This window comes from Talpa occidentalis, unplaced genomic scaffold (assembly GCF_014898055.3).
Source record: "Talpa occidentalis isolate TD23 unplaced genomic scaffold, MPIMG_talOcc4v2.1, whole genome shotgun sequence".
NCBI classification, from domain to species: Eukaryota; Metazoa; Chordata; class Mammalia; order Eulipotyphla; family Talpidae; genus Talpa; species Talpa occidentalis.
In genome coordinates this window covers 119,781,142-119,806,286 of record NW_026555331.1, presented here as the reverse complement: position 1 = coordinate 119,806,286, position 25,145 = coordinate 119,781,142, and the positions used below count along the sequence as shown (strand labels likewise).

The 25,145-nt window shown below is 37.3% G+C and overlaps 1 protein-coding gene across 2 annotated transcripts in view; it reads left to right on the top strand.

The window, feature by feature from the left end:
• Positions 1-25,145, top strand: part of CCDC146 (coiled-coil domain containing 146) — a 92,812-nt gene that overhangs the window by 58,100 nt on the left and 9,567 nt on the right. For both annotated transcript variants that reach the window (XM_054692504.1, XM_037511083.2), the window contains exons 3-11: positions 2,060-2,142; positions 4,389-4,598; positions 8,044-8,101; positions 13,653-13,829; positions 14,917-14,990; positions 16,136-16,363; positions 17,027-17,213; positions 21,942-22,037; positions 22,605-22,775. In XM_054692504.1, the coding sequence (XP_054548479.1) occupies positions 2,060-2,142; positions 4,389-4,598; positions 8,044-8,101; positions 13,653-13,829; positions 14,917-14,990; positions 16,136-16,363; positions 17,027-17,213; positions 21,942-22,037; positions 22,605-22,775 (1,284 nt within the window). The remainder of the gene's footprint in view (positions 1-2,059; positions 2,143-4,388; positions 4,599-8,043; positions 8,102-13,652; positions 13,830-14,916; positions 14,991-16,135; positions 16,364-17,026; positions 17,214-21,941; positions 22,038-22,604; positions 22,776-25,145) is intronic.

Sequence of the window (25,145 nt, the reverse complement as noted above, 5' to 3'; positions counted from 1 at the left end):
AAAGAAAATAATTTCAAAATACCAAATTTAGTTATTTACCAACAACTGAGTGTAGCTCAGTGATTTCTTTGTTTTAATCTTCTCAAATTGTGAGTCCACCTTAGGGTAGAGCCTTTTTCACCTTCACTTTTGTTTGCATAATTCAGTGCCCTAGGTGGAAGGTAATGGTCTTTTCAGCATAAAAACAAATTAAATACTATTATGTATTTTTGTACCTATGAGTCCATAGTTACCTTATCCAATGGCTTACCTCCAATAACTACATTGTTGGCTAGTTACAAGACTGGCCCCCACAAGGTTTTTATATTATACAAATACATGTGCACACACACATCTTTCATTGTAGGTTTTCTCTTTTAAGAGTGCCTATTATGAAAAGGCTTTTTTTTTAAGCCTGTTATACATTAAAGCACAATGCCTGTGGTCTATACCCTTTTGTGGAACCAATTAAAATGTTTGAGACCTGAAATAATTACCTATTAGCTCAAAAATGCAAAAGAAAACAGTAGAACCAAAATAATTGTGTTTAGTTAAATATCTAAAATGTAACATTTGGTCAGCCTAGTAACAACTCAAAACTTAGAAAATTGCATATAAATTATATTTAAAGTAGCATATAAACACATTTAACATATTTGATGTAAGACTTCAAAGGTCTTAAAAATCCTATGCACCATATTTTACCCATACATTAAAAAAATGAGCATTTTGGGGTTGGAACCATCTTGTATGGACCTTGTAAAAGATCTCAAAAACTTTCATAAAGAAGTGATTTCTTGGTGCACTGAACAATATTTTTCTACCTTGATTTGGGTAGATAATGAAACCCTACTGTGTAGACTCAGGCCTGTGCATCTCTCAGTCACTCAACAAAGATTTACCAAATATCTACATGTGCCTGAGATTTTACTGGCTGAGAATACAGTGAAGAACAAGATAAACCTTTCTTCATGGTGCTTACATACTAGTTGAGGAAAAGCATTTCCCTAAAATAATATAAACTTATTACTGCAGATTTTAATATGTTATGAAGTATAGAGTTCTTTGGGGATACATGGTGTGTGAGGGTATCTCTTAAATATAGAAGTCAGAGAAGGTGTTCTTATGAAATGAAGTTATAAAGAAAGCTAGAATGAAGTGATGAGAAGAGGGACAAATTAGAGATTTTACAGTAGTCCAGCTGACAGATGACGTGACTTGGACTAGGATGATCAGGGAGGGAAGAGGAAAGTGGACAAATTCAAGAAGTACTGTGGAGGAACAGGGCATTGAAAAACACAAATCCTCTCTTGAGTTTTATTTTTGATACTGTGTCATTAACAGTTCAGTCAGCCAAACCTTACACAGATGCTCATTGTATTATGGTAAAACATCAGTGTTTGATGTTGTCTTATGAAGTCTATTAGCTACTTACAACCTAAGTCAATAAATCAAAAATTCTTTTGGTAGCAATGAAAAAGCAACAAATAATAGCTTCCTTGCTTCTTTAATGGTAGAGGCAGAAGCATCAAGGTACATGGATTTTTAAAGTTGGTTCACTTGGTCTTAAATCTTTACTCTGCCTTAACTAGTTCTGTAACTGAATAAGTTACTTAACTTGTCTAAACTTTAATTTAAAATGGAAATAATCCCTCTGCAAAACAGTTTTGAGAATAAAATCACTGATGCACAACACTTGCTTATAATAGATGCCAAATAATTATTAGTTCTCTCAACTTATAAATAGGTTTCCTAGTAATCCACACTGATTCATGTTGTTTACTAAACTAAGAAATATGGTTTTTAGAATTGGAAAAATTTAACCCAATTCCCTGAATTTACAGATGAAGAAATCACAGTCTAGAGAAGTAAAAAGACTTGCCCCAAAACACAAAGCTTACCAGGGGTGAAATAGAATTAGAACTAATTTCTCCAGACATCTAGCATCTGTCTGATATATCACATTGCCTCACACATTTCATCTCCAATGTTTAACTGATGTTTCATAAGATATCTGTCTCTCCATTTTATCTACAGGAAGGTGATGGCTAATAGTGACCTTGTGTTCTCTTTTTGCTAGTTGCATTCTATGGGAAAACTTCCTGGAACCAGAATGGCAGAGTTAAAAGCTAAGTACACCTTGCTGCATGATACCGTGATAAGGTATGCTCTTTTCTAATGTGGAGACATCTTTTATCATATGTGTATTTTTCATTGTGATATAAAATGCATTCTCCCAAAAGCAGACCTTGAGGTAAGGGTTTGACTTCAAGTAGTCTGAGAAGTGATACTAGAAATGATCGTGAGACAGTGGGGAAGTGAGACTGGAAAGGGAGGAATCTAGATGAGGATATGTAATTCTGTGGGTTAACTGTTCAGGCTTCTGGGACTCAGTTTTGCTCAGGACCCTCCGAGTGACTGTGCAGAACACACGTTGAACTTTCTAACTAAAGGGTGAGAAAACTAGGATATCTGTCCACTCATTTTGATCCCTTTTTGATTAAGGATTGCTGATGGGGAGATAAGCTTGAAGCACTTCTAGCTGACCTTTTGAGAGGCCAAACATTCTTCCATTGAAAGCAAGAGCTCTCTGGCAGTGGCACACAGGTGCTGTTGATATGTATGGAAACTGTCAGCAGAGCAGCAGGTAGCCCCCAGCATGGGCCTAGGGGATCTTGGAGGGACACTGATACTATCTGCTTAAGGGTGCTCCTGTAAAACTCTCGCCTCCAGCTCTCTTTGCCTCTCAGAAGTAAGGTCCTGTAACAACCCTAGTCGGTGACTACTAAGACTTCTGTCTTTACTGCTCATCTCTTTCTCCTAGCTCAGGCTACTCACCTTAGCCAAGATCCAGTCAGCAGCAGGTCAGAAAAATAGGCTTCCACAAAATAATCCAACAAGGTGTCCTGCTGTCAGCCATTGGGAAGCAAGAGGGAAGGGGAATGAGGAAGGGGTGTTTTGTGTTCTGGTGCTACTCCATACCACCCTCAAGCCTCTTTCTTCCTCTTCCCCAACTTCTGCTTCATCTCCTTGCATAATAGCTTCATCACAGGCCAAGGAAAAGCAGCAATGCATAGAAACTCCATTTAACGACTGCTAAATCACCATGTAAGTTCTCATTAGAATGCAAACCACTTTGTCTTTCATCTTTCTGTGATATAACAAGTACTGTGGGCCAAATAATTCCTTACAATTCTGGAGTTGAATACTCATACTATAACGAAATCAGATATCTTTAGATTTACAAAATATATTAGCATACAATAAAACAGAATTGAAAAAAATAATTTCAGCTTTCTCTAATGGAAATTATATACGTTATCAATGCAGTGTTAGCTATTTGACATCTAACATAGAACTAGGAATAGATCATGTCCAATAAATGGTTCCCTGGATGTTACTGAGAAAATGCCGTATTAAAGCTTGGAAAAATGGGTGAAACTGGTAACTTCAGTTGAAACAGGCTTGAAATCAAGTCATTGGCATTTCTGCAAATGAACTGAAGATTTCTCTTGGTGAGGACACTTGGGGAGCATGCACTGAAAGAGCCCCTAGGTTTAGAATAGGAAGGGGCAAGGATCGCTTCTGAATAGGGAGAGGCGGCTACCACGCGGTAGTTGGGTTTCTGAGAAAGATGACTCAATATTCTGGTAAGGCTAGAGCTGATCTAACTTGCAGCATAACTGAATGAGTTCTAGAAGGGTCCATTTTCCATGTCCATTCAAATCTGCCTCTTGTCAGATGCTTAACCCTTTTGCTAGATAGGACCAAACCCAAACCCATAGACTATAGTTGGGGTTGTAGAAATCCCCTTCTACGGTGGAGTTCAAGTCCTGCTATAGCCAGGGATTGAAGTTATGATCAAATATTTATAAATTAATTTATGCCCATAATTTTTATAGTAACATTTTTCTTCCTAGTTTCCTAGTAAAGTGTCATTAGAAAACTTTCTATCTTTTCTTAGCTCAAGGAGGAAGATTTTCCTATAATTGGGTTGGGAGAATTCATGAATCTGAGAGAGCCTGGGGTAGTTAAAGGGTGGATCCATCCACTCCTCCTATTTCCCCCACCTTTGCAAGTCAAATCTTCCTTCAAAGTCAAGAGCAAACATTACATTCTCATCCAATTTAATCCTTTCTCTGCTGTCTTATACCTTATGATTTAAACACTAGTGATAGCACTTGCCACCTTGTATTCCAGCTGTTTATTACATCTGTCCCCCACTGCTGGATTGTTCACCTCTAGTACAAATGTAATACTTGTCACAAAAATATCACAGAACTGAACTGAACCTGGGAATGGAAGGGACAGGGAGCAGTGAGGGCATGATCCCTCCCCTGCAGGAGCCGCTAGGAGTATGGGAGGTATAATCTTCTCATTATGCTAATCTCTGTTTTCATGGAACCCAGCACACAAGAGTCAGAGATCCAGCTACTGCAGAATGCCAAACGCTACACTGAACAAATACAACAGCAGCAGTTCCACCTACAGCAAGCTGATAACTTTCCAGAGGCTTTCACCACTGAGGTCTCCAAAATGAGAGAACAACTTCTCAAGTATCAAAATGAATATAATGCAGCGAAGGAAAGAGAGTCCCACAATCAGTACAGGTTAAATAGGTAAGTACACAATTCTGTCAAGCACACGGAAGACAGCACAAGCAATGGTGTTTCCACATGAAATTAGAAAAATTAGACCAAATTGGGAAGTAATTTTAGGTAGAGATAAGTATGAGATAGCAATGTTAAAATGATTACAAAGCCTTGTTCTTTCCTTGATTGCATGGAAGAGGCAGTCTCCGAACAGGAAGGTTACCCAACTCAGAGATAAAAGGTCGGGAGACTGGGAGACTGGCTCAGGAAAAGGAGATCCCTGCTGTGTTTCCCCATGTTTCAGCACTGGTAGCTGCAGCCAAAGAACACACCCCACAGCACAGGGACTTGGCACCACCTCTCTCCCTCTCTGGCCCAGAGGGCGGCCCCTTATCCTCCCTGAGGCACAGGCCAGGTGTCTGCGTGGTGAGGACCCTGTGCTTTTCACACCAGCTGGTGAGCTGAGGGCCCCTCTGGCTCACTCTCTTCTTCTAATGCAGGAGCAGGACCACACCACGTGGTCATCCTTATTCTCCTATTACTAAGCTATTACCTAGGAGCGAGCAAGAAAGAAATTTATATCCTTTTAGAAGACACATTTACTTACCCAAATCTAGAAGATGTCATATGTATCGCTAGAAAGACAAATGTTATTTCCACATCTCTTCTAATATTCCTCCTGTGGAGTATCAAGTCAGTGGAAGAGTTTGTTTGGCAAATCACATTATTTGTTATTTTAAAAATGATTCTAATATCTGTTTTGTGATGTGGTGTGCCGTGTGCTATTGGAGAGACACCTCTACCACCTCTCCTAGAATTTGTTACCATTTAAGGTAGCAGAAATTACTCTGGCTGCTTGTAAGAGGAGGCAGATTTCTAACAGGGCTTACACCATTCAGTCTTTCCCAGAGAGCAGCAAATGACTAAAGTGACCATCAGAGGAACTTGCAAGCTCTGGATTTTGAATCCCCTCTTTGGGGCCTATTTTTTTCTACTGGGGGTTGAAGAAGGCCAGTTTAATCAAAAAAATTATATCCTGGGAGGAGGTTAGAATTTGAGTTCTTTTTTATCTTTCCATCTAAACTTGTTTCAGGCTCACCAGTGAGTTATATAAAAAGAAAGCTTAGCTATTTCTGTGCTCTGTTAGCATTTTCAGTTGAGAAAATAATGAAATTAAAACAATTGGTGGTTGTTCATTAGTATTGGAAACATGAATGCTTGACATTTCCATGAAAGGGTAAGTAGAACATAAGTCAGTTGATATTTAAATTGTTTAAAATTTCCAAGTATTTCTGCCAAGGAGAAAAGAAAAAGCAGAACTCTTGCCTTTTAGGTATAGACAGGCAAATTGTTCATTGAGTCGCTTGGGGGCGGGGAGAGGACTGTGCATGGTGACCTGCAGTGAACAAGAACATTCAGACTGCACACTTGGGAAATGTTTAGTGTGTATTATATATGGGTTTGTAACACATAATAAATACTTTAGCTTGAGCAGACTCCCTTGCATTTTCAAATACCATCAGCTCAGGAATTAACACATTTATTTTCATAAAAGTAATAGGGGTACCAAAAGTAGATATTTCCATCACCACATAAAAATAAATTAAGGCACTGGGAAAAAAAAATTCTCCAAATATACAGATAATATTTTCCAGATCAGCTCAACAAACTCGTTTTATTCAGGGTCTAAATAATGGAAACCCAAATAACCCTAACATCATAAGGAACTTCAGAATAACTGGCAACTGCTAACAGTACATTGTTCAAATACTTTAGAAAATGGATTTTACTCTGTAGTTTTGTTATAGCCCCAATACAAAACGGGTTGCCTGACAGTGGGTCCTCACCTGTGTGCTTGAAAGGACTTATCAATACTTATCAATACTCTACTGTGGGCACACATGAAAGGTTAATAAAAGGTTTATTTACAAGGGAAGGGAAAATGAGGAAATGTACAACTCAGGGAGAAAAGTGAGAGACAAAGTTTTAAATGCGTCCTACCCAATCCGCCGATCTGGAATCCCAAAATGGCCCTCTGAGAGCTGGCCGCGAGCCAGGAGCCGTGAAGCCTGGAGGCGAGCGAGAGAGCGAGCCCCCCAAGGCCCACGTGTCTGGTTTTTATACCAACCCTGGCTGCTTAACTCCACCCTCAGGTCCCAGCCACCTTCCCTTTGGTGGTGACGGGATTTGTCTTTCCCAATGTCTTGATGGCTTTGGTCTGGAGTGGGGGTGGAGTCCCTAAAGCCTGCATGGGATGAGCACAGAACATCCTTTCCCCTAACAATCTGGCTGATTTTTCTCATGTTTTCACATAATACAAACTCTTTAACAAATGCTGATGGTATGTAAAATTATGTGGTCCGTTAATAATTAAATCTAGGTTACAATAGTTTCAATTTGGGGGTGAATAGTCATTGATGACCTCAATAAATATGCAGTTCAGGAACAAACATGGAGCCTACTAAAATAAGTTAAACAACTATAGTTAAATAAGTACTGTTGAGAACTTATTTTGAAGCAAAGGAAAATAAAATGATCAACTGTGATATGATGGGGACTGTAGCATGAACAACAGATTTCTCTATAAGTAGTAAAATACATATCTTAAAAGGAAAAAATTCAATCAGTGATTGAATTAAAAAAGAAAAATACATGATTGATATATGTTAAAGAAATGTACATTGTCAATAATGTCATAAATATTATTTTCTGTATTTTTAGGGCAAAAATCATTTTATATTTATTTAAAAAAAGTACTGTCTTATGAGAAAGCTTCATGTCACCATTTTGAAACTCCAGGATCCTCCTGTTGACTTTACAACCGAAAGATGGCGGCACACTACCACCCCCTGGTGGCAATATTGTTGAGGTGTAGATGCAGTAGATTGAAAGCTATAAGTGTTTCAATTTATATGCAATGTCTGAAAGACATAAGTATTCAAATATATGAAAAATTCAGCTTCAGCTAGTGAGCCAGACAGCTAACCTACATTAAACTCCATGTGGCACATACTTACTACAGTAAACTTAGTTCACATTGTGCAAATAAAATTTCATGAAAATAAAAGCACACGCCTCTTTAGTTCCATGTAACCAGACCTACTGGCTGGTGGAATCTGCTTTTTTTATGGAGCCAGGGAACAGGCAGGCACTAGTTCATTGCAAATAATAGAAAGAGAAAAAGGCCAGAGCCTGGCTGGAAGGAATCCGAGGTTATTGGGGAGGGCATCCCCCAAAGCTGTTATGACATAATGAGATAACTGATTTAATTGCGTGTGTATACATTATTGTGTGAGAGAAATGCGGGGGGATAGCACATAAATAGGCCTTGAGGAGTCAGGAAATCTTTCCTAAAGAATGGACACCAGACGTGGTAACAAGCATAGGAAGAACATTATGAGAAAATAAAGTTACTACTCCTGAAATAGCTTACTTTTTTGTACTTTGCCAAGCTTCACTTTTTCTTTTTCAGCTTAATGGAAGAAAAAAGCCTCATAGCGAAGGAATTCGAGAAGATACCTAAGCCAGGAGTAAGTCTTAGATATCTGGGAGCCTGTCAAATACAGCTGGCTTCAAACATTCCTTAAGTAATAAATATAAACATTGACCACAATATGCTGAAGCACTTAAAGATGCAAAAGTCTTAAACTGTAGAAGTTGCTAAAAACGATATCTGCATAGGGCCTCCTCTGGTGGCGCAGTGGTTGAGCGCTGGGCTGCAGGGCTGCCCACAGCCTCTGCAGCTCCGGTTCGTTCCCCAGCCGCTGGCGAGGGTCCCACAAAAAAAAAAAAAAAAAGAAGGATATCTGCATAACCTCACTTAAACATAACTGGTACCTGTTATAGACTTCACCCATTTGGCATCTAATTTAGGCTATTTTGATTGGATAATATCTTCATTGTTTCTAGAAGAAAAAAGGACTATGTGGTTGCCACTTAAACATAATATTTTTATGTTATAGCTATTACCCTTGTAACTTACTGAACGTCTCAGGTTTATTACAAGAAATTTTTATAAAGAACATCTATAGCATCTATTCCTACATAACAATTTGCCCCCAAACATAGAGACTTTAAAACAATCATTTATTTTTCACAATATTGAATTCTGGTCTGAAATAGCTCAGTTGGGGCTGGATGTCTTGGCTGGCTTCATTCATATGTCAACCAGTTGATGGGATATTTGGTCTAAGACCACTTGTCACTGATTAGTCACATAATAGTGGAAGGGTTTCCAATCTTAAGTAAAAAGCATCGGGGCCTCTCTGGTGTCACAGGGGTTAAAGACAGAGCTATCAAGTATTGCCAGCCACTGCAGCATGAGTTTGATCCCCAGCAGACCAGGGAGCAACTCACATGGGGCAGCAGACCTCTCCAGACTCACCCACTGCTCCCCTCAGCAGTGTATTTCAGTAGATCTGCCTGTTCTGCTCCCCACTCTGTCTCTGGTGAATCCTCTCACCCCCACACCTCTGGCTTACACTCCAGTTCTTGTATGCATATATAAAATAAATCTTAAAAAAAAAAAAGAAGAAAAGAAGCAGCATCAAAAAAAGGCAAACCCCAATACACAAGCACTCTTCAAGTATCTACTAAAATTATTTTTTGGTGATTATGGCTTTGTAGTAGAGTTTGAAGTCTGGGAGTGTGATGCCTCCATTCCCTTCTTTTTTTTTCAGGAGAGCTTTGGCTATTCGGGGTTTTTTGTGATTCCATATGAATTTCATCAATAATTGTTCTATTTCTTTGAAGAATGACATTGAAATTTTGATTGGAATAGCATTGAATCTGTATATTGCTTTTGGGAGGATGGCCATTTTAATAATGTTTATTCTTCCAATCCATGAGCAGGGGATGTCTTTCCATTTCTTTGTGTCTTCTTCTATTTCTTTTAACAGTGTTTTTTTTTTTTTTTTACGATTTTCAATTCTTTTAATCTTTATTATTTATTTATTTTTTTTAATCTTAAATTTTATTTTTATATTCCCCCATACAATTGCAAACGCCCCATTCTGACCCCAATCCTTCCCCTCCCGCTCCCCACCCCCCAAAAAGTGTCTCTGGTTCATAGTTTTTTGTTGATTTTGATTTTCACTTTCTTATATTCATTTTCCTGGTCCCTTATTTAAGTTTTCTAGATTCCTGCTATGAGTGAGACCATCCGGTATTTTTCTTTTTCTTTTTGGCTTATTTCGCTGAGCATGATCCCTTCCAGCGCCATCCATGTTGCTGCAAATTGCATGTGTTTATCTTTTTTGAATGCTGAGTAATATTCCATGGTATATATGTACCACATCTTCTTGATCCAGTCATCTACTTTTGGGCATTTGGGTTGTTTCCAAAGCTTAGCTATTGTAAACAGTGCTGCTATAAACATAGGGGTGCAGGTGTTCTTTGGAATTGATGTTTCTGTGTCCTTTGGGTAAATACCTAGGAGTGGAATTGCTGGATCATATGGAAGCTCTATGTTTAGTAGGTCCAGAAATCTCCACACAGCTCTCCATAGTGGTTGGACCAGTTTGCACTCCCACCAACAGTGCAGAAGAGTTCCTTTTTCTCCACATCCTCGCCAACATTTGTTGTTGCTAGTTTTTTTAATATGTGCCATTCTCACTGGTGTGAGATGGTATCTCATGGTAGTTTTGATTTGCATTTCCCTGATTGCAAGTGATGTTGAACATTTTTTCATATGTCTGTTGGCCATTTGCATTTCCTCTTCAGAGAAGTTTCTTTTTAGCTCTTCTGCCCATTTTTTGACTGGATTATTTTCTTTGTTGTTGCTGAGTCTCATCAGCTCTTTGCAGATTTTTGTGATCAGTCCTTTATCATTAGTGTTGGGTGCAAAAATGTTCTCCCAGTTGGTGGGGTTTCTCTTTGTTTTTGTTATTGTCTCTTTTGCTGTGCAGAAGCTCTTTAATTTGATGTAGTCCCAGCTGTTTATCTTTGTCTTCACTATCACTGCTTTGGGTGATGTGTCTGTAAAGATGTCTTTGATGTGCAAATCCCGTAATGTTTCGCCTATATTTCCTTCTATGTATTTTATGGTTTCAGGTCTTATGTCTAGTTCTTTAATCCATTTTGAGTTGATTTTTGTGTATGGTGTGAGGTAGTGGTCAAGCTTCATTCTTTTGCATGTAGCGACCCAGTTTTCCCAGCACCATTTATTGAACAAACTTTCTTTGCTCCAATACATAGTCTTTGCTCCTTTGTCAAAGATTAGTTGACCATAAATCTGTGGGTTTATTTCTGGATTTTCTATTCGATTCCATTGGTCTGTATGTCTGTTCTTGTTCCAATACCATGCAGTTTTGATGATTATGGCCTTGTAGTATAGTTTGAAGTCTGGGAGTTTGATGCCTCCATTTCCTTCTTTTTTTTTCAGTAGAGCTTTGGCTATTCGGGGTTTTTGGTGATTCCATATGAATTTCATCAATAATTGTTCTATTTCTTTGAAGAATGCCATTGAGATTTTGATTGGAATAGCATTGAATCTGTATATTGCTTTTGGTAGGATGGCCATTTTAATAATGTTTATTCTTCCAATCCATGAGCAGGGGATGTCTTTCCATTTCTTTGTGTCTTCTTCTATTTCTTTTAACAGTGTTTTATAGTTTTCTTTGTATAGGTCCTTTACCTCTTTTGTTAGATTTATTCCCAAATATTTGATTTTTTTTGTTTCAATAATAAAAGGGGTGGTTTTTTTGATTTCTTCTTCTTCAGATTTATTGTTTGTGTATAGGAAGGCTACTGACTTTTGCGTGTTGATTTTGTATCCTGCCACTTTACTGAACTGACTGATGAGTTGAATTAGTTTTTCTGTGGAGATTTTGGGGTTCTCTATGTATATTATCATATCATCTGCAAATAGTGATAGTTTGACTTCTTCTTTTCCTATTTGGATTCCTTGGATGTCTTTCTCTTGTCTTATTGCTCTGGCTAGGACTTCCAGTATTATATTGAAAAGCAGTGGTGAGAGTGGACATCCTTGTCTTGTTCCAGATCTTAATGGAATTGCTTTCAGCTTTTCACCATTGAGAATGATACTGGCTGTTGGCTTGTCATAGATGGCCTTTATGATGTTGAGGTATGTTCCTTGTATCCCAAGAATTTCAAGGGCTTTTATCATGAATGGGTGTTGCACTTTGTCGTCTTTTAACAGTGTTTTATAGTTTTCTTTGTATAGGTCCTTTACCTCTTTTGTTAGATTTATTCCCAAATATTTGATTTTTTTTGTTTCAACATCACTTGTCATCAGGGAGATGCAAATCAAAACTACCATGAGATACCATCTTACACCAGTGAGAATGGCACATATTAAAAAAACTAGCAACAACAAATGTTGGCGAGGGTGTGGAGAAAAAGGAACTCTTCTGCACTGTTGGTGGGAGTGCAAACTGGTCCAACCACTGTGGAGAGCTGTGTGGAGATTTCTGGACCTACTAAACATAGAGCTTCCATATGATCCAGCAATTCCACTCCTAGGTATTTACCCAAAGGACACAGAAACATCAATTCCAAAGAACACCTGCACCCCTATGTTTATAGCAGCACTGTTTACAATAGCTAAGCTTTGGAAACAACCCAAATGCCCAAAAATAGATGACTGGATCAAGAAGATGTGGTACATATATACCATGGAATATTACTCAGCATTCAAAAAAGATAAACACATGCAATTTGCAGCAACATGGATGGCACTGGAAGGGATCATGCTCAGCGAAATAAGCCAAAAAGAAAAAGAAAAATACCGGATGGTCTCACTCATAGCAGGAATCTAGAAAACTTAAATAAGGGACCAGGAAAACGAATAACTATAAGAAAGTGAAAATCAAAATCAACAAAAAACTATGAACCAGAGACACTTTTAGGGGGGCGGGGGTGGGAGGGGAGGGATTGGGGTCAGAATGGGGGGGGCTGCAATTGTATGGGGAATATAAAAATAAAATTTATTATTAAAAAAAAATTATTTTTTGGAAAAATGTCATTGGTCAAAGTTACATGGCCAATTCTAGAATCAAAGAGTGGAAAAATGAGCCCTCCTTCTTATTGGGAAGAGTGGCAAAATCAGTTGTGTCTGCTTTTTGAATTTATCACAGAGAGTAAGTAGTGGGATCATCACACTGCATGGCTTCACTCTCTGAATGGCTTTCTTTCAAAAGTATGTTGTGGGTTGCTTATCCCAAGGCACAACAATCTGTTTAGCATAGAGTAAAATATTATTTATTAAATAAAATATGTATATATACATAGTACAATAAAAAAGTGTAAATACATGTATCCATACATACATATGACATACATGTATGTGTACACATATACATACAATGATCATGTGTAATACATACTATTATGTAAGTATACCTAACACAGTATTTATGGGAAAAAAGAATTATGAATTTTAGTTCCAGATCATAAGATAACAAAGATACTCTTCCAGTAGCAGTGGAAGGAAGGAAATATGCAGAAAGCCCAGACCAGGCTAAAGGATCCATCCACTCAGTCATTAGCAAAGTGTAGACCTTCTAAGTATAACAAGACTTATTTGCCCCCAAATATCCAGTCATTAGAGACAAAGATCTGTTATGAATCTGGGTTGGAGGGCATTTGGAGAGAATATGCATGACTTAAAGAAGTGATTTATGAGAAAGTGGGGGATTAAGAAGTGCAAAGTGGGTATTTCAAATATGAATTCCCTAGTACTTCATTCTCATGTGTGTGTCTGGCAGCTTTTTGCATCTGATTTTGGCAAATAACAAAATTACTTAGAAAATGGGTTGATAATTTTCACTAGTGCTTCTTAATGTGAATTAAGTTAACCCACCCAGAAAAAGGAAAAGAGTGAGTTTGAATTTCATGTAAAATGTTTAACACATGCAGTAAAATTGTCATGGTTTTATTGAAGATATCAACAAACGTGAACTTCAGCCTTTTAAAAAATCATTCATGAAATTCAAAACAAACATAATCAAAATGACAAGTGAAATTATTTTTAACTCAATGTTAAGGTGGGCAGATGTTTTAAGTAGACAGATTTTTTGTAGACATTGTTATATAATCTGATAATTTTCATGATTTTTAAAGGAAATGGAGAAGAAGATGAGAATATTGAAAGAAAGCATTGAAGAATTACGTAAGGAAACAATGCAAAAGAAATTAGAAATAAAAAATTTACGGGAAGACTTGGTATCTAAGCAAAAGCAGTCACTAAAGGAACAGAAGGAACTAGATGAATTGTTGGACTATCAGATCAGCCTTAAGGTGTGCTACTTACATGTCATAAATTTTCAGACCTTGTGTACATGACTGTAAAGATACATAGTATCAAGATTGTGTAATGGTTTTGACTAAGAGGGGTATCATCACTAATACTGAAATGGTCTGCGTTGTAAGTGATCTACTCAAACTAAATCTGGACTCTGAGAATTCACAATTTCAAATCTCTGGTAGTATCTTTAGTTTGGAGTTCTGACCAGGGGAAAGGCCTCTCTAGATCTCAGCAAACATTTTTGATATCAGAAATGAGTGCCACAATCACATACTTGAATTCAGAACAACCAAGTGTTCTAATCTCTTGCGTACATTTTTATTACCTTATACTTGTCTGTTTGCTTCCACTCTACTTCCCTCTCACCGTGAAAGTGAGGAAGGGGCACTTGTATTTATGTTTTAGGAGATAATAAAAATTCATGTATAATGTCTCAAAACATTTGAAATAACCTAAAATGATTTTAAAAACTATATCAGAGATTCATTGGCTTCATGAACAACTATGATATACTCTGATGTCTTTTTCCTTAAAGAGTCTTGGAGCATTTGGCCAAGACATGTCCAGTTGCTACCTCGATCATAGACACTAGACAGAGGTGGATTTACAAGGAACTCAATGAAGTTAAAACTTCAGACCCCTCACTTGCATAAACCTCCTTAGAAATTTAGTAATGTAATTTTTTTCTTTAAGAGAGTCCCCCAAATTATACAAATTTCAGCTTCACAAAACTTGGATCTGCCCTAGTACTAAGCAAGATGCCAGGGAGAAATGTACCACACACAAGGATCAACTTCCATGCATATTTATTACCCCAGACCCCAAAGCCCAGATCCTTAGGCAGAAAAGGGTTCTTCCAAAACAACTGCCATGTACAAGATTCTCGAGGCAAAATTGAAGCTTCCATGGGAGTATTTAATGGAATAATTAAAGCACCCTGCACAGTAGTGGACAGATAGCAAGGATTCTGTATTTGATAGTTCTTTTCTCTCTTCTGTTTAATTTGTTCGCCTTAACTGCTGTTGCTCTAAGAAGATAGTTTAACATGGTTAATTTAACACGGCTTCATTTCCCTACTAGGATGAAGTGGTCCACCATCAAGCCATTCCTGTACAAATTGGAAAAGAGATAGAAAAAACAACACGCAAAAAAGTGTATGATTTAATGTTTTTATTTTTAATCCTTTCCAGCTTACCCTTCCTCAAGTTATGTGTGCACACCAAAACAAAAATATTAGCTACTGAATTTATCAATTTTTTTTTACTGTTTTTATGTCAAAATGACTGCATTTGGCTCTGGTAGGTCATATACATCAAGTTCAGTAAGAGAAAGTGCATCATTTTACTGTCACCCACAAGACTTAAACATCTTAATTTGGTGACAGTATTGTCTTTCCAATTTATAAGTCATATCTTTATAGAGAATACCAATTAACTTTAACAGAACTGTAAAAGGGATAAATTATTTGAACTGTGTAGAATTTCATGGCCTGGTAGTATGTCAGCCAGCCAGATGCCCAAAGTCCAAATGGTAGCACCTCATCAACTTGTCACCCTTTCACATGGTGACACCCTCAATGTTCGGACTAGATTTGGAGGCAGATGTCACTGAGGAAATTCTCAAAGTTTAGAGGAACCAAAAAAGATAAAGGTAAGTGAAAATACAAACGTTCTGGAGAAATAATGGAATTTTTGAGGCCTGAGTTCGATCCCCGGCCAGGGAGCTAGCCCACATGAGGCCTGGCAGACCTCTGCTGTCTCACCCGCTGCTCCCCTTAGCAGTTATATTTCCTGTTCTGCTCCCTACTCTGTCTCTAGTGAATCCTCTCACCCCTCCACCATGCACCTCTGGCCTACACCCCAGTTCTTCTATACATAAATAAATAAATCTTTTAAAAAATCATGGAATTTTTTGTTGGTTGGCCTGAAAAGAAAATAAGCAGGGGCTAATAATAACTCTAACAACCAAGCTTACTAGCACCAAAGCTGAGAAATTCAGGTCAGCTCAGGAAGGCTGGTTAGGATGAGGGTTGAAGCCCAGAAGGCAGTTGTGGTGGGACCCTAGGAGAAAGTGGGGAGACTGCATAAGTCCCTGCCCTGAGGGGCACTCAGTGGAGATACTACCTAAATCCCACTCACTTGGGGTCTCCAACCCACTTCTAAGATGACTAAATTTCTGACTAACTCTGTTTTTTTTATCAGGAAATAAAGATAGGTGAAGAAACTAGGCTCAAAAAAGTAAGGCATGAGTGTACATGAGTGTGTGTGTGCATATACATGTCTGTATGTCTCCCCCACAGAGAAATGGAAAAGAAAAAAATTATCTTGCAACGTGAAGTCAAAGAGCTAAATGACTCCCTCAAGAAAGTTGAAACAAAAATTAATGCTCTCATGGAAGAGAAAGAGGATGTCATAAAGGAAGTTGAAGGTAAACGAACCTTACTTGAAATTAAAGAACGAGAATATAACCATTTGGTCAAACTATTGGAATTAACCAGAGAGAATGAAGCAAGTTCACTAACTGAAAGGTTAGTTATATTCATGCATGTTCTATCATCTAAATTTTTCTTTGATTTACATTTGAGAATTCAAAGCATAATCTTAAACAGGTTTATGTTGATTCAATAAATATTTTATAGGATTTTAAATAGATGTTTACTATTCATAACGGTGTATTGTTAAATATAGTATTTCAAATTATTTTTTCCATCCTTTACTCATCGTGATGATCAATTTCCTGTGGCTAAATTTTAGGACACAATTTGTTGTATTCCTTATATAAGTTTCTGAAATGTGCCTGTAGAAAATTTTATCACTGGAGTATGTGATATTTGAGAGACCTTTCCTACAAGTAAATGGTACTTCTGAAGTAATCATGCCTTTTTCCTAGTGGGAGCCATTTTTGTGATGTGATTCCCCTGAGAGAGTATTAATCACTATTTTTAAGTAAAATTTCAGGGCAGCTGGGAGCCTCTGTTTTTGGCAGATGTCAGATCTGCCAATCTGCTATTCTATTTGGGCTTTTCTAAGACTGACTCTAAATGATACCAATTTGCTAACAAAGTTGCTTTTGGCATGATTTACAATTTGATTGTAACATGAGCCTAGTTTTGTGTGTTCAGCATGCTGTGTTGAAAAACATGAGCAGCTGATCACAAGCCACTATCATTTTCTCTCTTTACCTGGAACAGAGGACTCTTGGATCTCAATTTACGAAACTGTCTCATCGATAAGCAGAACTACCATGATGAACTTTCTCGTAAGCAAAGAGAGAAAGAGCGAGATTATCGAAATTTAAAAAAGATGGAGTTACTCTTGAAAGTGTCCTGGGATGCACTCACCCAAACTCAAGCCATGCATGAAAGGCTTCTGTTAGAGGTGGGTGCTGTACACCTTCCTTGAATTTTAACCTGTGTTGTCTTTTTTGAAGTAAAAATATTTTTAGGAAGTTGTTTTGCTATCAATAGCGAAAAAGGAAAAAAAAAAAAACAGGGGAGAGTAATTTTAAATTTAAAATATATCAAGCCCACTATAGATACTTTGCTTTCCAATCTCTTTGCTAGCTCCAAGAGAAGAAGAGAAATATCCTGTTTGGATCAGGCATCTACCTCCCCGGGCAGCAATTAGTCATCTAGTTCTAAGAGAACTAAAGGGTTCATTATAAGTTGTGACCAAGTGGACCAGAATGATGTCATTAGACATAACAGTCAGGGACTTGATCAAATCATGTAACTATAGATGGTCAGTCAGCCTGCACCTCCAACTAGCCATGATGTCAGCATCCAGCCAGGCTACCTGGCTACTTCCGTGCAGTATCCGAGGTGTGCACCGCCAGAGGATGCTCAAGTGAGGGGTTTTGGACCTGTTGCCACTGGCTCTCTCCTTCAGGTAGCACTCCTGGGCTAAATCACCCAAGCACTGCTGCGAAGCAGTGAGGAGAGCTGCATCCTTGTCCTGGTGCCTCGGCCAGTGCTTCCTTTAATGAAAAAGAGATCAATCTCTGAGATGAAGCAACTGGATAGATAGAATCCAAACCCATTCTCCTCCATGACTTTGGAGATTCATGACCTCAGATTTTTAAACAGGAGTTTCCAATTGTGGTAGCCACTTCTGATCCTAACCTATGCCTGCTTCTCCTGTACTTCTGGATCTATGGAAAGTTTAAACTTGTATCTTTGGAAGTTGAGCAGGGTCATGTGACTAGTTTGGCCAATGGATTGGGGCCAGAAGTGATACATGTCACTTCTAGCCTGGAGCATCTAATTGCCAGTGTAAGAATCTCTAGCTCTTTCCCCACCTCCTCTGGCACATGTGGAAGTACATGATGATAGGGAAAGCTATAAAAATGGACGCATCCAGGCATGCTGAGATCATAGCAAGCGGTCTTGGAGAATTGCCTTGACGGACACAGGCTTTGTGAGATATTTATACGGTATCAGTTACATTAGCTTTGGGGGTTAGAATTTGAATGGTGTGTCCTTTTCTATCCATTTACTTTTACTCTTTCTGTGTCCTTATTTAGGTGTGTCTTTTGTATACAGCATATTCCTTTTATATCTACTCTGAAAATTTCCACCTTTTAATTCCTATATTTAGTCAAAAAATATTTAATATAAACGTGGCACACTTGGGCACACATGTACCACATCATCATTGCTTTCTTTTTGTTGGATCTGCTTCATGCCCTGTTTTCTCTCTTTCCTTCTTTTGGATTAGCCAAAAAGACGAATTGCTCTATTTCTATTTTCTATCATTCTAATTTCTCTACTTTAGATATGCATTAGGTTTTGCATCTTATTTTCCTTTTTTGGATGAATAGCCTAAAAATTATAGCATTTGTCCTTGACTTATTAGAGTTCAGTATAGATTAATACTTCTATTACCTCTCAGGCAGAGCTAAAAATCTTTTGAGACTTTAACGCTATTTACCTTTGCATTATTATGCCTTAAACACATTTTTAAATCCAAATTCTTGAAGTTATTCTTGTTGGAAGCACTGGTGGCTACAACCTACTCCATCTTAGCCCAAAACCTAGCTCATTAGCGTGTTAGTTGAAACTTTGTAGAAAAACATGCCCTGTGTTCACTCCATCTCAATCATGGTGATATTTACAGTAAATACCAAGTATAATACTTGTTCCAAGTGTTGGTGGAAAACTAGATATGATGAGTAGGTGCCAGCAAAATTTGCATATATTACTAAAACTATCACTGTTAAAAAAATCACTGTTTATTGAACAAATAACTAAGATTTCTTTAGACAATAACTGAACAATAATAGTGTTTTGGTGATTCCAGTAGCAAATAAAGTTAGTCTGTTAAATATGTTTATTTATAAGTTGATTCAACTAAGCATTCCCCTTAAAAGAAGAGGGATAACTATCTATATGGAAGCAATAATTTGTCTCATGGAGAATTATCTTTTAGTAATATTAAAGAGGTATACATTGATGGAAGTCATAAGATCAGTTCCAAACCATGACATACACACTAAACAAACATAAGTTTGTCTCTACCAGAAAATCTAAATTAAATCAAATAAAAGAAACACATAAGCAGTGTAAAATGTAATTCTGCTACTTATACTTTTAATCAAAATATAAAATATTGCAATGAATGCTCATCCTCATCATAACAGCCAGGAAAAAGATGGATAAACTGAAAAGCAGATGTCCTTAAAACACACATATGAGTTTTAGGAAACAAATTCCACAAAGGCCTAAGCATTGTCTAAGTGAAGAGAGATGGGTAGCCTATTACTTCTTAGGCATTTACCAAGTCTAATGTGGGCAGGCAGAAGATGGGCCTGCCACTGGAAGGGAGACTTTGCTGGGGTTGGGCAAAACCATAACTTTTAATGACCACATGAACTAGCATGAAAAATTGGAATGTGGAGGATTTCTTAATTGAATACATAGTATTTCCACACATTAGTATCAGACATTACCATATACCTTGGCATTTAATCAGGACTCCAGTTGACTTCCATTTGGCACTGAAAAGAAATAAAACCCTGTATCTACCTACACTTTAATACAATTCTTTCAATGGCTTTGGGAGTTTTGTTCTCTCATTCACTATTATGTGTTAAGTGTTGGAATATTATGATTCTGTAAGGTTATTCTCTCTAAACATAAAAGCATGCCCAAGAATGTGACAGCAGCCACAAAATCCTCTCCGTATGGTTCATGCCCAGCAGAGTGCCAGGCAGGTTATTGCTCCCAAGGGAGCAGAACACCATATACCACTTACCGTCCCAGCAGGGAATGCCCACTTCATCTTGACATCAGAGTCACCAAAGAACACACAACATAGTCAACTCTGGTGGAAACTACACTTTGCTCACAAAGAGGAAGGACAAAGCAACATCAGCTTCAACAGTGAGCATCATTCCACTGTTGTGCCACAGTAGAAGGAACCCCGACCCTTCCCTTGTTAAACCTGAGGTACTGCACGCTGGGGGACATCCTGAGGTCCATCGACATACAGATTTAAACAGATTAAAGGAATCCTCACTGTGCATGAAACAAGGAAAGTACTTAAAATGAAGGCTGTGTCAGGCTAGTCACTCCCAGGTTGGGTAAACATTTCAGACTTGCATGTAATCCAAAAAGGAAAGAGATAAAGGTAAGCAGGACCGGTTCTGACTATTCTTCAGAATTCATTTCCCCCAGAGACAGTTGTTTGATTTTTCTCTGGCCTTTGACTGTACAGAGACTTGCCCAGAAATTCGAGCCACAAACCTCATGAAAGTTTGAAATATTTGGATTTGGTATTTGGAAAAATAACAAAGCCTTAAAGAAACTGAGGTTCACTGACATCAAATAATTGGGGTGTTTACAGCAACAGAATGATGTCTAATTTCATAACTTTTATGAAAGCTACTGATGTTGGCTCATACATTAAAAATGTCTAGAGGGCCAGACACCAAACTATTAACAATAATTCCTGGGGAGTAGCATTCCAAATAGAGGTATGGAGCAGATGGTATTTAATGTCTTACTTTACACACCTTCATACTGTTTGGTTACAATAAACACTTTTTTATTTAAATATCAAACGCTACTACTCTATTTAAAACAAAAGAAAGATCTAAAATAAGCTTACAAAATCTGGGATTTCGCAATATGCAATTTAAGCTCAAAAGTACTGGTAAATTGCTTTACTTCAATATTAAAACTTTGAAACATGATTGTTTTTTTTTTTTTTCCCCTCCCTCAATAGTAGAAGTTTCAGCCTAACTCTAGCCCATCTTCCAAATTGTTCTAGGATGATTTCCTTTCAAAGGAAATCCTTTGGCAATATTTAACAATCTATAGGGGCAAAGAGCTAAGTCAATGAACTGAGCAAAGATTTTAAACAGATTATAATTTCAGTAAAAATAATGATGGAATTTCAGGTAACAACAAACAAAGCTAAAAGATTTTTCTTTGGTGCAAGAATTTTCTAGCTACTCAGCAAATTATGACATAAGATTAGCCAACTACTCCCACTGTTATTAATAAATAGCTCCCGTTTTTTCCCTTAATCTATAGAACCACATAATTAATTCACGTTTTGTGAGTCTAATAAATATCAACTGAATATACATGTTTTCAAAGTGCTGAGTCATAAGTTCAAGAGGCAGTGACGCGCAATGTTAAGCTTATGGGCTCTCAATCCAACCACCTGGGTTTGCACCTAAACCATTAAGGCAAGTTGTTTAATTCTTTTTGCACTTCGTTCTCTTCCTTTGTACAATTGGAGATAACATTAGCAACCTCGTGGGATTTTTGAAGAATAAATAAGAGCATACACATAAACACTTAGAACTTAACCTAACACAGAGCTGATGCTCTCAAAATGTTAGCTGTAATTATTAGCAAGATTTATTCCTAGTTCCAAGTGAGTGAGAAACATAATACTTGCAGCTGGTTATTTATAGATTTTTTTGGTAGGTCTCCATTATTTTAGGTTGCCAGAACTCTATAAATAATGTTCAGCCTAATAAGCTGTTCCTATAAGACTGAGAATTATGATCTGCCCACCATTTTCAAAAGGTGGACTACATGGCATTAAAGATTTCTTTTTTATATAAATGCCCGTTTTAATTTTTTTTATTTCCAGATTGATGCTTTCCCTAAAGAAGATTCTATTTTATCTGAAAGAAGGAGAGAACTCCACAAGGAAGTTGAAGTAGCTAAAAGGAATTTGTCCCAACAGGTTAAATTTAAGCTTCTAAGAATGATTATCACAAAGTTGTCTTTTAAATGTGCTCTGTGAAACTGCATCAATAAGAGAGTCATCAAAGGAAGTATTATCCTACTTAATGTGGATGTTTCTTCATCTCAAAGTCTACTCCAACTCCACATTAAATTTTGGGGAAATGGATGTGTTTGAACCAACAAAAATTATACACACTTAGATTTTAAAATAAAAATGTCTATTGATTATATTAAAAATTAATAAATGTTTTATTTCATCTCTGTCTAATTTCCAAGTTCAAAATGTATGTATTCAGGTCATTGTCAGACTATTTTAAACAATTATATCTCTTTAAAAAGTTATTTAAAAATACAGTCTGAGTAAGAAAATGTTCTCATTTAAATATGTTATCACGTTTGCACATTCTTTTATGAGATAAAGGAAATACTTGAAGCTAAGGCAATAGCTTTAATTTGTTTTATGTGTTAATAAAGTGAGTCCCACACAGGAAATAAGAGCAATTTAAGATACTGGACTTAGTGTACTCATTCAAACAAATTATGCTATGTTGTATTTTTTCAAAAGAAAAGCCTATCAGAAACTGAGTCTAAATTAGTAGAACAGCAAATTGCAGAAGAAAACAAGCTTTTAAAGGAGCAAGAAAATATGCGAGATCTGGTATTCAACCTTGTCCGTATGACTCAAATCAAAATTGATGAGAAAGAGCAAAAATCCAAGGATTTCCTGAGAGCTCAGGTAACTGCATTTTTGTAGCCATTCATTAATTACTACAAAAGTTCAAGACAGACTCATTTCAACACAATCTTCGTAGGAAAGCTATCACATTCCAATGACCATAGATTCAATTGTGCACTGAAAAACAGTTCCAGAATTCAATAGTTAACAGTCTAAAGGGGGAAAGAGCTAGATCAGTGTCAGTAAGCAAAGGTTTTGAACAGAAGACAGTTTCAGTAAGAATAAGGTAGTTACTTCTAATGGACAAGAGTTGCCAGCTACATGGCTGCAGTTGTCATCTGTGACTCTCCACCATCTCACATTTATCTAGGAACAACTCAAAAGCGGTAGCATCGAACAACTCTCCTCCTATTAATCCAGCATCATTTAAACTAACACCAAAATACCCTGAACTACAGTTTCACCCCATTATTTTCCAGGGCTCTGAAGCAAGTATGAGAGCTAACCCAATGCAACTTCCCAAGCAAATGCAATCAAACCAATGGCCAAAACCAATCCTTTTGCCAAATTCTAACATTAAAATTAGTTATTCCACATAAGGATTATATCCAGAAGTTTCCTGATAAAAAAATGATCATGAGATGACATATTACCAAAATAAATTACCTGAACTTACCATGTAGCCCAGATGTTGACTATTTCTAAATAGAACATCTGTGCTAATACTGAGCAAGTAATTTTATTTTTAAAATTGTATTTTTAGTGAGGTAATGGTTTACAACACTGTACATGATTTAAGGGTACAGGTTCAGATTGTTACCACACCACACCTACCACCAATGTACCCCAAATCCTCTACAATAGTCCATTGGACCCCCTCCCACTTTTGCTCCCCATTCCCCACCTTCCCCTTCTGGTAGCCTAAGCAAGTGTTTTACACAAAGTAGCATTTATTCTCATTTTCTTTCCGGAAAGAACTCACTCATGCCAAAGTGCTAATGAGCAATGAAATTAAATACAGATTTGGCAGAGAAGGTTATAACATACAACCCACAGAAACTCTTCCAATTCCACTTTAACATTTTTGTTTTTCCCCCTTAGAACATTTGGGACATTTGCAGATGTTTAACATAGTTGGTACATAGGAATATGGGGAGAAGGGATGTCAAATAGTGAGATCAGAGAGCAAGAGAGGTCAGATGGTGAAATCACTCAATCCATGGTAAGCAGTTTGGACCTTGTCATGAAGCTGAGACCAGCCCAGTTCATGGGATTGTCAAAGCAAAGGAAAGAGTGTTCAGGGAGGAATGGAGGAGAGAAGGCAGCCTGAGAGAATGGGGTGCTGAGGGGAGGGGCAGGCATGAAACAAAGAGAGCAGAGGTGTGGATACTTGTTACGAGGAACATTGGTCTGTTTTATGAACTAGACACTTTTTAAATTAACCTCAAAAATTGATATATACGTCATCTATGTGTGATTAATCCACATAAACCAAACCTCACTATTAAGTGAGCTAATATATATAATTATATAATATATACTAATATATAAAAAAACTAATATATATATAAAGGAAAAGTAGTGTTTTCCATAGGTATTTTAAGGTTGGAATAATCTCTGAAACATTATCTATAATAGGTTATAATTTCTGGAGACAGCAGTCAATCTTATGTTATTTTCACACTTCATCTACATGCCTAAAAAGGCGGGGAGGAGAAAAGTCAGTGTTGCTATCACCCCCACGATGGAGGAGAGGACACCACATTTTTATATGTTTATATATTTTTAGTCTACATTTTATAGACAGTTATTTGATAATAGTCATTTCTTCCTGACTACTATTCTCACTGAGAACAGCATAAAATTGCTAGAAGTCAATCTTGGCTCTGAAGCTTAGTTTCTTTTGAGTTACTCCTGCAAATGGGTTTTTCTCTCAAGAGAAGCGACAGAAACTTTTATTTTCTACAACAAATACTTCATCTTTAAATATGTTTCTGACCTTAGGAGATATAAGCCAATGTTTCATATTTGAAGACCGTAACTAGTGTATTTAGCACGGAGTATAATTTTAATTTTAGGACTTTAGAAGTGGAACAGCTGGCTTTGTAAATATTCATGCACAATCGATGCAGACCTACTCGGGGCAGAGCTCAGCAGGCTGCATCAGTGTATAGGATGCATCCAGCGTACAGAAGCATGAAACACGCTCTAAAATCATGGCTTGAGTCTCTCACTAAACATGAAGTGGTTCAGTTCATAATATTTATCAAAATTTACCACAAATCCCCCTACCCGCGAACTAGGTACTCACCCAGCCCGCTATGCCATCCATAGTCACTCTTCAGCTCCCTCAGAAAGGTCCCCTTTTCTTCAGCTTTTCCTCAAACTCAGCACGTGCAGGCTAAAATTTTCTTCCTTTAGTCCTAGCTA